This window comes from Parasteatoda tepidariorum, chromosome 7 (genome assembly GCF_982258835.1).
Source record: "Parasteatoda tepidariorum strain Cologne lab strain chromosome 7, Ptep-v5.0, whole genome shotgun sequence".
NCBI classification, from domain to species: domain Eukaryota; kingdom Metazoa; phylum Arthropoda; class Arachnida; order Araneae; family Theridiidae; genus Parasteatoda; species Parasteatoda tepidariorum.
Window position 1 is genome coordinate 20418324 of NC_141761.1, and position 14776 is coordinate 20433099.

A 14776-nucleotide genomic window follows, 5' to 3' on the forward strand; every position below is an offset into this window, starting at 1 on the left:
AATTGGATTAAAAAAGCAAAGAATGACTATTTTTTCAAACAAAATTTAGAAATGGTTTTTATTTGTGTTAAATCACATTTTTTCAGTTATTCAACTTTGTGGTGTTTCCAAAAAATAGGTTAAAATTATTTATTCATAAAATTTTGAATTAAATTTCGAATTTTATTGCAGGCTGTTTTTATACTTAATTAGATTAAAAAAGCAAAGAATGACTATTTTTTCAAACAAAATTTTGAAATGGTTTTTATTTGTGTTAAATTAACGTTTCTTTTTTCCATCGAATAATGCTGTTCTTCTTTACATACCTAATTTCCTAAATAATGTTTTTTTCATACTAATGAGTCTTAAAACGTCTGAATAAAACTTCTTAAAATCAAATTGACTTTTTAATTTAAACAACTTCTCATTTTCTTAACATACAAGGATACCATAATAAGTATTATTAATAAAATTAAAAATTTATAAATTATTATAAATAAGTATTATTTATTATTTTTTTTACATATAGCTTATATATTGGGAGGAAACAAAAAATTACAAGTAAAATTTTGCGATGAAATATAGTTTCGCCCCTCGCTAAACTCGCCTAGTTATCTATTTTTATTCTAAAAATTGAGCCTTATGTCAACAAAGGATTCTATATACTCGCGTCAGCCGCAGATTTGATTTTTTTTTCAAATCTGATCTTCTGAAATGTTTGACTTATATCGTCTCAAAACTGAAAATACATAAAAAAATAAAAATATATATAAAAAAAAATAAAACATTTTTTTTAATAAAAATAATCGCGCAGAAAATATGTGTGAAAAGAGATGAAATATCAAAGGAATCTCAAAAGTTCAAGACGTAGAGATTCAGTAAATGTTGAAAAGGAATCCTATTTCAATAGCGGGTTCAATCACAAGGTTTCGAAAATATTTGAGTTTTAAATTTTATTCTGTGATAAAATAGGGCTTGCTGCATTCCCACTTCTTTGATATCAGCCAACTTTTGAAATCATTAAATTTCCGATACTTTTAAAAAAGAGCATAATGTTAAAAAAAATTAAATTCTCTTTTTAATGAAGTCGCAGAACAGAGAATTGCTGACTATTGCTAATCGAAAAATAGAGAAAAAAATTTATACTGTTTTCAATAAAACAGAATAGTTTATCTGCTTGATTTTTTCAGGCATTTAAGGTTTAATTTTTGTCGTTTTAGGGATATTAAAGAAAGATATCCATTAAATTTTTGTTATTTTTTTTGTGAAAGTTGAAATTGGAACTATGGATTTTGGATTTAGTTTGAACTTCAAAAAGGGAAGTGATGCATTATGGGTGATATAACTCTCTCCCACTTTATCAAAGTGCATAAAGAACAATTTTTAACAGCTTCGTACCCTACATAAAGGGCCGGATTATCCTATAGGCACACTAGGCACGTGCCTAGGGCCTACGAAATTCAGGGGTCTACGAAAAACTTGGGAGAAAAAAATTTGTTGACAAAAATAATTTAGCTTTAAGAACAACAAGTGTATTTTGCACAAAATTATGAAGATACAGCTAAAAATAAAATATTTTTCTGTAATAAATTATTTTGCAGAATCTTATGATCTAATATATTACTTTTTTGGATTCAACGAAATCTTGTATTATGCTGTTGAATTCCAAACTACGCAAAATGTCGTATTCAATAGACATATTCAGACATCCGGGATAGCGATGGTCCCGAGCATCCCGGATAATTGGTTCTCTACTGTATAAATATTTCTTGTAATTAATCTCACTATCAATTTCACTGATTTCTTTGCTGTTTTGTTGTTGTATTGTTGACGTGAAGTGTTATATATCGATCGAACTAATCATAATGGTATTATCGATATCAACTGCAATATCGGCAGTATGTCGGTATTGCAGATAAAGTTCGATAAACAAATTCGTAAATTAAAATCCATATTAATAAAAATGTAAAAAAAAAAAATATGCAAGAAAACTTCAGCATATATTTTGAAAAGAGGGGAGGAGTGGGGGAAGGAGGGGAGGGCCCAAAAACGGCTATGCCTAGGGCCTACGAAAGGTATAATCCGGCTCTGCCTACATATGAAAAGATTTAGAACCCTATGATGGGCAATGACAAAATTGGGGGACGGAAAAAGATTTCTAAGCAATAGGCCTGATATAACTAAACTACTGCAATGTTATGATAATTAGAAATAATTTAAAAGATTTCCAAATGAACGAAAGCACGCAATTCTCAGCTCACTTTTAAAGTATGAAAAATTTAGTATCACGAAATGCATATAAAAACGATGTAAAATCTTGAAATGTTTCAAATGTAATCTACACATTAATTCGTAAATTTATAAATGGTCCTAATTTTTGTGCAATATATTAATGCAATAAAAATTAATAATTTTTGCTCATTTTTGACTAGCGTCCTTTTTAAAGATCGAAATTTTTCATCAACGAAAAAAAAGTGGTAATTCAGGAATTTCATTCTCAAAAGTTATTCTGCCGAAACAAGGTAGCTCAACGCAACACAATTTATTTTGAATATAAATATTTATATTTGGATATTCAGTCAACGTGCAGTACTTTTTTAAGGCTAAAGAGGTAGTACCGGAATTAAATATCCACTTTGCACAAACAAATATTTGCACACATGTTTTTTGCAAGTGTTTTTCATATATAGACCGGTTTTTTTGTTTCCTTAACGAGCTATTAAATTTAAAATATGTATAAATTTTATTATCTGTTAGAAGTTATAATTATATTCCTTTAAACTTATGAACTAAATTTTTTTAGTATTTACTGAATTGATTTCAAAAGTGTCTAGCCTCCGTGTATCGAAATTTTCTCTACAGTGAATTTTAGAAACCAAAATAAAAGATATGATTGTAGTGTAACTCAACCATATTTCAGTATTTTATTCAATCAAGAAATTGTTTGCTTGTTTGTGCGTCTCCTTTGTAACTCCAGAATCTTTTACGTTAAAGTGAAATTCGGAATGGTGGAAGAAGCTGACAGAAACCGACTATAGTTAGACAGGTAATATTAAGTTGATTGCCAGCTGTGAGTATACTTACCAAAGAAAGATAAGCGATTGTTTTGAAAATATTTAATGCCCTTTGATCAATTATTTAGCCCTTGAATTAATAATTTATGTCCTTAAATTAACAATAGTTTCAAAACTGGGTTACAGCAATTCTATTATGTGTCTGTTTTTTTTTTTAAATATATACAATAGACATGCTCATTTTGTCATAAGTATTTCAAAAAACAATATTCTTCTTTAATTTTAAAATTTTACTTTCATATTTATGCATAGAATCTCGAATATAAAGAAGTAGTATGTTTTATGGAATATAATTTTTTATTCATTCCACGTACTTATGAATAGTATTTGACTAGAAATATTTCGATTACTTTTTTTAAAGGCCTTAAATAGGAAAGTATTTTTTGATTTTAATTTTTTTACATTTTTTCCCAATAGTAAAATTTGAATTTTCTACAGACTGGTCGGATGACCAGCCAGTAAAAGGTTCAAATAAATCATCCACATAGTATAAATCATCTACATAGTAGATAATAGATCCATCCATCTACAATAAATCATCCAAACACAATAGATCATCCACAGTCTGATTCAATACGAAATACAACATATAATAATATTTTTAACTGTAGTTGCATATATTTCTCTAAAAGAATATATTTTTGCACCAAATTTTGCCACCCCCTGATATTTTTGAGTGCATATGACTTTATACCCTGACTTTGCCCAGTAACTTTTTTTTCAAGGGATGTTTTTAGACATAATGCTTTGTCTGTAGTAAAACAAAGAAGAGGCTTTGAAACCTCTTGATGGTAACACTAATGGGACATTTTTGCACTTATTTATGCAATTTGTTTATTAGCAATTGTTGCACTTTTCATTTCTTTAAATACTGTGGTTTTTAACTGTAATTAAATGAGAACTAGTTTCTAATATATAAGAAATATAATTGAAAATAATTGCACTATCCATTGTCTAACTTTTCTTACAATTTAGTAAGATTTTTAAAATCACCCTCAACAGAAGTTCAACTTAATTGCATAAAAGCTTTGAAAAAACAATTAATAATTTCCCTTAGAAATGAATTTGATTATTTTCAGTATATGTGGTACTTATGAGGCATTTTTATGTTCAATGTCACAATAGTGATACTCTAACCCTATTAGTAGTGCAATGTGTAATATGTTTCTATCAATGTTTATCTGAGTCTAATTAGCTTACATCAATGTTTTCCTTCCCCACATTGACTACTCTGCTTAACTGATATTAGTATTTCATTTTACCTTAAAAGACAAGTCCATTTTATTGATATCTGAGTTCAATTTCCTCGTACAAACTAGATCATTCTACTTACATCAGTGTTCCATTTCCCAGTACAAACCAGTCCATTCTATTTATACCAGTGTTTTATTTCCTCGCAGAAACCAATCAATTCTACTCATATCAGTGTTCAATTTCACGGCATAAACCAGTTCATTCTACTGACACCAATGTTTCGATTCCCCAAATAGACTAGTTCACTGTACTGACTTACTCTACTGTTATCATTATTCCAAGATCAGTCCACTGCACTGAACTACTCTACAAGTATTAGTGTTGCATTTACAGTATAGATTAATGACTTTTTTTATTGATTTTTATTGATAATTTTTTGAAAGGATTTCAGTCTTGATTCTAAGAATCGTTCAAATATTTCAATTATTACGTCCAAGAGGGACATGCTATGTTTATTGATAATTTTTTGAAAGGATTTCAGTCTTGATTCTAAGAATCGTTCAAATATTTCAATTATTACGTCCAAGAGGGACATGCTATGTTTATTGATAATTTTTTGAAAGGATTTCAGTCTTGATTCTAAGAATCGTTCAAATATTTCAATTATTACGTCCAAGAGGGTCATGCTATGTTTATTGATAATTTTTTGAAAGGATTTCAGTCTTGATTCTAAGAATCGTTCAAATATTTCAATTATTACGTCCAAGAGGGACATGCTATGTTTATTGATAATTTTTTTAAAGGATTTCAGTCTTGATTCTAAGAATCGCTCAAATATTTCAATTATTACGTCCAAGAGGGATATGCTATGTTTATTGATAATTTTTTGAAAGGATTTCAGTCTTGATTCTAAGAATCGTTCAAATATTTCAATTATTACGTCCAAGAGGGACATGCTATGTTTATTGATAATTTTTTGAAAGGATTTCAGTCTTGATTCTAAGAATCGTTCAAATATTTCAATTATTACGTCCAAGAGGGACATGCCATGAGAAAAATCTTTTAAATTTAACCTTAAGAGCGCATTTAACAGAACTTTTTCACAACTATTTAAAAAATGACATCAGTAATGCTTGATAGTTTGCAACACTATATAATCGAAATCGAGTGAAACATTTTGAAGCATGTGCGTATGAATACAGATTTATCTATTATTTATTTTTTATTATACTGTAGAAATAATGGGTATTACACTAAACAAAGAAAGCAAGTGTGGTAAAATTACCGTACAAAAATACAAATAAAGTTTAATACGAATACAATAATACAATTATCGTACAAATTTAGGTAAAATTGCCGTTAAAATTGCAGTTCTTATCATCACACATATAGTAAAAATTACAAAACTGAAAAATAAATTTAACCACATAAATGATTTTTATGCCATATTCCACAGGTATGATTATAAAATTAAAAATTTTAAAACGCATAACAAATTTTATCACGTGTTATAGAACTGAAATTTATCAATAATTTTATCGAAATTCATTACCAAAGTCCTTCGGTAAAAATTACTGCGATTTTTGGCGTTTTTATGGAGCTAGAAACACGGTAAATTTTACCATATTCTGGTAGTTTAGTCCATACCTTTTTACTCAATGCAGTAAGTATTAACGTCTGTATTGCAAAAGTCATATGATAGTAATTGGCATGCAATAAGCAGCTGTTTAAACAATTTTTTGAACTGGTGAATAAATAATTTGAATAAAATCCTAAATTCGACTATGATTGCCCAGTTGATATATTCTTTATAGTGATTTGCAAATAATTAATATTATTATATTTGTAAGGATAGAAAATGCAGTACATACATTGGCGAACAGAAGTTTGCATTTTAACTTTTCTGCCAGCTAAGATTTTCGTTTGAAATAATTTTTTTAATGATTTATATGATTTTTGTATTTTTTTTTAAACTAACTAACTAACAACAGACAAAGAAACCTAGCATAACCTAGAACTAACAAACTTAACAAATCTAGAACTTAGAAACAGACTGATTAAATAATGTATGATCAAATTTAATTTAATTAAAAAGTCTTTGGAATTCATAATTTAACAAACAAATGTCAATAATCGAAAAACATACAAAGCTCTGAAATGAAATTCAAGTAAGGCATAAAATTAATTATTCAAAGTAAATAAATAAATTAATATGACACAACATTATCTCGAATCTATGATACTCACTTCCAATCTTAAACAAAATCAGAATTTTTAACAAATTAAGCAAATTATTATATAATATCAAATACAAAAAATAGCATAAATAAATAAGCTTATTGATTATTTACTTACTTCAATTTATGATTTTAATATTTAAAAGAACAATATTTCCAAACAAATACCGCAAATAAATATTTATGAATTGTAGTTTTATTATATGAAAATTAGCATATCACGGTTTTTCATTATTTGTAATTGAAAAGTGAAGAAAGAATCTTTTGAGAAAAATCATGATTTTAAATTTTTATATTGCTTTTTTATGTTAAAATTAGTTTAAGCATTAGTTATTTTAGTTAATTACTTATTATAAGAGATATTCAATTAATTATTGAATATAAAATGAAAAAAATTTTGAAAGATATTTTTAATTACTATTTAAAAGTAGAAATAAATACTAATTTCATTTTAAAAAAGAAAATATCACAGTAATTCATGCGTATTGATTCATTTCTGCTTTTATTTATTTTATATTGTGAGAGTTTACTTTATTAGAAGAAATTAGTATTTTTATGAGAAAAATGCTTATTCGTCGGTAGTAATAAAATGATATTATATGATGAATAATATAATATAACGTATAATTTTATTATATGAAGAAGACTATGTTTCTTCTCAGGCTCAATCTCGAAGCCCTAAAATATTCCCTTTTTCTAACATCGTTGTGGGGTGTTACCGAAAGGTTTCAGACGAGAGGAGTTTTTTATTTTGGGAAACTAGGACAGTATATTCAACAAAATATAACATTTCGTGTCAAAAACTATAAAAAAGGAATATAATAGAATTTGTGGGGTATTTAAAAAACTTCTTAATGAAAAAATGCTGCTTGCTTCGTATTCAAGAACGTAACTTAACACTTTTAAAGGAATTGACGCTTTTAAAATTCAATTTTCCTTCTTTCCTTATTTATTTAAAAATGTAACTTCTCAGGTTACTTGAAAAATGAAACATACCGTTCATACCGGTGATGATAATACGTACCTGAAAGGCAAAATAGATAATTTTGAAAATGATTGATTTAAACTTAAATCACTCCCAAAGCTCTCTATTTGACTTCACTGCTGCATCCAATCATAACAATAAAACAAACAAAATTAATATTTAATCCGTTGTTTTTAAATATTTTTAATCAATTTTAGGAATTTTAAAATGATAAAAAGCATCTATAAGTAAATTTTGTAACTTGCATTCATATAAAAAAGAACTTCTGAGCGATACAGATTTTAATCTATTGCTTATAATTGAGCGCCAATAATTTTTTTCTTCCAAAATATAAATAAATAGATGAATAACATACACTGAAGAGCCAAAAAAACTGGTATACCTGCCTAATATCGTGTAGGGCCTCCGCGAGCACGCAGAAGTGCTGCAACACGACGTGGCATGGATTTGATCAATGTGTGAAGTAGTGCTGGAGATAATTGATACCATGAATCCTGCAGGGCTGTCCATAAACCAGTGGGAGAAAGAAGGGGTGGGGATATCTTCTGAACATCACGTTGCAAGACACCCCAAATATGTTCACTAATGTTCATGTCTGGGGATTTTGGTGGCCAGCGGAAGTGTCTAAATTCAGAAGAGTGCTCTTGGATCCCCTCTGTAGCGATTCTGGACGTGTGGGGTGTCACATTATCCTGCTGAAATTGCCCAAGTCCGTCGGAATGCACAATGGACATGAATGGGTGCAGATGATCAGACAAGATTCTTACTTACCCGTCACCTGCCAGATTCTTATCTAGACGTATCAGGGGTCCCATATCAAGTCAACTGCATCACAGAGCCTCCACCAGCTTGAAAAGTCCCCTGTTGACATGTAGGGTCCATGGATTCATGAGGTTGTCTCCATATCCGTACACGTCCATCAGCTCGATACAACTGGAAACGAGACTCGTCAGACCAGGCTACATTTTTCCAATCCCCAACAGTCCAGTGTCAGTGTTGACGAGCCCAGGCAAGGCGTAAAGCTTTGCGTCGGGAAGTCAACAAGGCTACACGTGTGGGCCTTCGGCTCCGAAAGCCCATATCGATGATGTTTCGTTGAATGGTTCGCACGCTGACACTTGTTGATGGGCAAGCATTGAAATCTGCTGCAATATGTGGAAGGGCTGCACGTCTGTCACGTTTAATGATTCTCGTCAATCGTCGTTGATCTCGTTCTTGCATGATCTTTTTCCGACGGCAGCGATGTTGTAGATTTGATATTTTACCGGATTTCCAATGCTCACGGTATACTCGTGAAATGGTCGCATGTGAAAATCCTAATTTCATTGCTATCTCGGAGATGCTATGTCCCATCTCCCGTGCGTCGACTATAACACCACATTCAAACTCACTTAAGTCTGTATAACCTGGCATTGCAGCAGCAGTAACCGATCTAAGAACTGTGCTAGACACTCGTTGTCTAATATACGCGTTGCCGATCACAGCGCTGTACTTTGATTGGCTCCATACCCCTTTATTTGCATACTCATGCCTGTACCAGTTTTTTTGGCTCTTCAGTGTAAAACGTTGTATATTAGAAATAAATACAAAAAATTTGAGTCAAAGAAAAAAAGCAACAACATATAAATGAAAACAATATGCAGAACAGACAAAATTAAAATAAACGAAGTTTTCGTCAGCAAATTACCTTCTCTGCTTTACTCTCGAAATAGCATTTTTTTCGAAAACTGAGTGCATGCTGATTTCAAATTCTACTATATTTGTTTCGGAGCTATTTTGGAAATTTTTGCGTGATTTTAAGAAACTCTTTTTGTAGTGCAAATGCGTTATATATAAGCTCACAAATATGCAAAAATAATATTAAAACAGCACGTTAACCATCGTAAATATTGAATTCAAAAATAATTAACATGCAAAACAACATCTTGTAAAGTAAAAACTAAAATATTTATTTATCAGCAAACCACTTAATACCATTAATTTCTTTTAAAATTTGCGCGCATCGTTTACTGTTTATGGTCTATTAAGTATTTAAACCATATCGATGCCTTAGTTCTAGTAATCTTAATAAAATGAATAAAGGTTTCATGCTGAAATTCAAATAATTCATCATTCTGATAAATAATTTTATAGTTAAGTTTAAATATACTCTCTTACTCAATAAGTTTTTTGATTTTTCGCAGAAGTAAATTTAATGCACTTTTAATTAAAATTTAATGGATTAACCTTTCAAAATTTACAACAAACGAGAAAACGTTTGTGTATGAGACAAAGCTAGCAAACTGGTATGTTCGAAGAATGTAAAGATTTATTTCTATCGCTTTTCTGCATACAGTAGAAACTTTCTTTTGTTTAGGGATTAACTGCTATACTATCTCGGTTAATTAATAATACATTTTGATTGAAATATTTTAATTAAAAATTGTAAGATAATTGAATAAGGATTGCAATTGTAGGATAAAGATCAGTAAGTACAGGAGAGAATTTAATATTTTATTGCATAATTTTCGAATTACAGCCTAACACATAATTCCCTTTCTTATTTGATACAGAATTAGATATTTGTGAATAATAAATTATTTGCGTGCATGAAATTCAGATTCCGCATTTCAGTGTAACTTTCTTAGCTGCGTGGATTGAGTGAATCTTCATTTTCAAAGTCAGTAATAGTAAATGCCAGAAAAATTAGCAACTCCAATATTCCTTTCAGTTCAATAGGATACATCTTATGTGATTTTGGCTGACGATCTGATCCAAATCTCTAACATAAATATATAAGGCTATTGTCATCTTAGAATTTAGTGGGATGTAACTTAGTATAAACTTAACATTTTAGTATAATATTAAATAAAAATTATTATTTTAAATAAATTAAAATATTATATTAAATAAGAATAAAGTGTGTATATTTTTAGTAATAATTAAAAGACGAATACTTCAAAATTTTCTTCGGTCTGTTTGATAAATTAGATTTTTTTTTAAAAAATAGAAAAAATATTTTCCTCTGTTTTGTTACTTTATTTATTGAAATTATATATCAAGTCAATGTTTCTATACAGTACCTCTAAAATAATCACTTTAAATTTAACATTTTCATGCATCAGACGGATTTTACTCCTGAAAATTTATATCGGCAATTTATTATTGCTTTAAGCCAACATTTTAGAAGCATTGATATATTTTTATTTATTTGAAAGATATCGTGAAATTTTTCTTTTTTTGGCACTTCAAGTGACATATTGTTAGTTCAGAAAGTGCTCAATGTTTTCTTACTAAATGTTTTTTATTGCCCTGAAGTATTTAAAATTTGTCAATATTTTAGTCTGAACTTAATCCAAAGGAAGAAAGTAATACATGAAATACTACATTTTCATTCTACGAAAAATTATTTATTTTTTGATTGTTAGGATAAATTTACAAGTTTAAGTTTTGTAAGTTAAAATTGTTTATTTTTAATTCTTACGAAATAAATGGAATACAACATCAAATATTAACACACCAAGAAAATAAATAATGTTAACTAATGTTTAAGGGAATAGATTCTGAAAGTAAAAATTAAAATAGACTTGTTTTCAATTTTGTATTTCTTAGCTGACTTTACATCTTTTAATTTGATTACATATCTCAAAGAGCAAAATGTATAAAGAGCATTACATGCGATTTTTCGTTTTCAGTACAGTGTCAATTATTATTATTATTATTATTATTATTGATTTATTAACCACATTTATTAATTTAATACAATACAATGCAATGCAAAATAAAAACAAGAAACATACAAACACATAAAATTAATTTTAATGCAGTAGATAACGTATTAAATTTAAATTTAATATTTGTACACTTAAATGACTTATTTAGTGATAAAATTAAATTATTTAAGTGCAATATATTCAAATAATAATAAAGGAACATGCTATCACTTTAATGAAACTTACTATAATAGTGGATTCTGGTATAATTACTGTACTCTACAGTAACAAGATCGCTGTTTAATAAACGTCCGATAATTCTGGAATTAGAACTAAAATATACGGTATTTAAAGCATTCATTTCGTAATATTTCAGCTCATATGGTAACGGTTTACTGGAAATTTGATCCACCATTGGCCTTTATAGTGCTAATTACCATGTATTCAGTAAAAAATACAAAACTTAGAAGTAAATGAAACTGAATAAATTGTTTTCATGTCTTGCTCTAAGTTATCAGGACAAAATTACTACATTTACAGCATTTTCAAAATTTTATAATATATTATAAGACTATAGTTTATTGTTAATTTCACCATCATCATTGTCAAAGGGTTTAGGTAAAAATAATCCAGCCATTTAGTGTGCCTATTGAGCCAGAAACACGGTAAACTTTACCGTTTTCTTTTAATTTCGATCAACATTTTTTCTCCTTGTTGCATTCATCATTTTACACGAAGGTGAAATCTTTACATACATTTCATTGAAATAATTAATTCAGGTATAAACGCATAACTGATTACAGCGTATTACTATTTAAATTATGTAAATAGATAAAATTCATTATTTGCTTTGAAAGAATAATATTTCTCTTTGTGTTTAATTTGTTAAAAATAATTTTAAGGCTTGATTTACAAAAATTATTTTTTGCACGAATCGGTCTGCATATTTTTATCTTAATATCGAATTTCTTAATCCTACAATTCAAGAACAGGAAAACTGAAATGTTATTCTTTCTGAAGATAGTTTCACATTTTTATGATGCGACTTAAACTGATATTTTTCGAAATCGCTTTTAAGGGGTGAAGCACAAATTAAGTTTTAAAAATTTAGAATCGTAATTGTTTCTCACATTTAATTTAATTTGTAACTGCTTAAAATCTTTTTCTGAAAAAATGGCAAGTGCAAAGTATGAGAACATACAAATTTTTCTTCGATATTTAAATGAAGTTTTAAGATAGAATGTTTAACTATAATTTAAGTCTTTAATAAAATTAATAATGGAGTTAGTTTAAAAATTATAACAGTATAAAGTATAAAGTATGGATAAAAATAAGGCTAACGAAAAAACTATGAACCATATTTCGAACAGTTTAATTGTTTCGGTTTTCAATTATTTTCTAAGAAAACTATCCAATAATTATTCAGAAAGGAAAATTATAAAATAAAACTTGATAGAAGTTTTATAAATAAGAATTCAATTATAAATAAGAAATTCATTCAATTATAAATAAGAAATTCATTCAATTATAAATAAGAAATTCATTCAATTATAATTAAGAATTCAATTATAAATAAGAATTTAATTATAAATAAGAATTCAATTATAAATAAGAATTCAATTATAAATAAGAAATTCATTCAATTATAAATAAGAATTCAATTATAAATAAGAAATTCATTCAATTATAAATAAGAAATTCATTCAATTATAAATAAGAAATTCATTCAATTATAAATAAGAAATTCATTCAATTATAAATAAGAAATGCATTCAATTATAAATACGAAATTCATTCAATTATAAATAAGAAATTCATTCAATTATAAATAAGAAATGCATTCAATTATAAATAAGAAATTCATCCAATTATAAATAAGAAATTCATTCAATTATAAGTAAGAAATTCATTCAATTATAAACAAGAAATTCATTCAATTATAAATAAGAAATGCATTCAATTATAAATAAGAAATCTCATTCAAAAATTTCTTTCGATATGTAATGCTACACTTATTGTTAGATTCACGCATTCTTTGACTATTATTAAATTAAAAAGTATCAATAAAATTTATTTTTGTTTTGATAACTGAATTACGTAAGTAACAACAAGAAAACCTTTTCAATCCACTTAAAAAGCTTTTAATTTATAGCGATATTTGCAAAAAATTAAACTAACATTAAGGACCTTAAAAGTGTGTCTGCATTTCGGAATCAATGGTTTCCTCTTGACTAAACTATTGGGGATATATATTCTAGATTTCATCACTCTCTATATTTTTCGATGATCAAGATTACAAACCCATCGAAAGAAAAGATGTTTTTTTTTTATTAAGAAAAAGTATGTTTCAGTTGTAATTCTCTTTACTTAATAACTGCTGGCTCTTAGTTATTCGCTTATTCGAGGTCAACCCTTTAACTATTAATAATTGACATTTATTTAGTGAACATCCTATCTTTAGAGCAAAAGCTATATTATATAAATCAAAAAGCAATGAATCAAACTGTAGTAAGATAACTGTACTATTATTTATGCAGTAAAGCCTGGATGGCATCTACGAAGCAGTGCAGTTTTCAGAGAACTTGTTTCAATATGGATAAAAGGGCAATCAATAACACATATAATCAAAATAAGCATACTTTTTATGCAAAAATCATTTTTTTAAAAATATTATGAATCCAATAAGAGAGACATAAAATCAGAAACAAGTAGAGGTCACAAGAAAAATTCAAAACAATATTGAATGTACTATAATGGTTAACTATTTTATCATGGATGAATGAGAAAAATTACGCTTTGAAGACACTTGATAACTCAGAATGGACGCAATTATTGCAGGAATATGATCAGATATTCACCGAGTTGTGAGTCGCCTAAGAAAAAAGCCTTTTCTAAGCTCCAGTTCATTTCAATTTGACTATTTTAAATTAGTTTAAAGTAATCTAGGATAACAATTCAGGTTTATGATCAATTAAAAAAAGAATATATATATATATATATATATATATATATATATATATATATATATATATTAATTCCAAACTAATATACATATTAATTTGGAAATTAAAATTTTTATACATTTGAATATTTTGATATTTCATTTATTCTTAGAATATATAAAAATTTTTTTTCAAAGAACATTTTTCTCTTTCAAATATTAAATTTTTATCGATTTCTTTTAATGCATCATACTCAGTATCACAGACATTTATCCACGTAGTTTTTTGAACCAATATAGTCATATATTTAAACAGAATTTTAGCTTATACCCTTCTTAATCAAATTAAAGCATCTTGAATACGAAAAATAAATATATGGAATATTTATAGCGCAAGAAAAACAGTTATTTTAAACATATTTAAGGGTTTGTTTACCTAAACGAACAAAATAAAAATTCTTTTAAATATGGTTAAATTATGCCATTTTCAATTTAATCACTGAAACTTAAATGCACTCATACGACTAATTTACTTAAAAATATATATATATGTTTTTTCCATAAGATATGTTTTTGTAAACATCGGTTATTGCGATAATCCCCTCTATCATGAAACATTAATTGGATCTATAAAGTTATTTCTATCGTAGTTTCTTCCGTCCCAAAATTATTAA

General features: G+C 27.5%; 1 protein-coding gene across 1 annotated transcript; it reads right to left on the reverse strand.

Annotated features, from left to right (window-relative positions):
* Positions 1–8459: 8459 nt before the first annotated feature.
* LOC147806939 (uncharacterized) lies at positions 8460–8882 on the reverse strand. The gene has a single exon (XM_087168700.1). The coding sequence runs from the start codon at positions 8880–8882 to the stop codon at positions 8460–8462; it is 423 nt and encodes a 140-aa protein (XP_087024826.1).
* Between the last annotated feature and the right edge of the window lie 5894 nt (positions 8883–14776).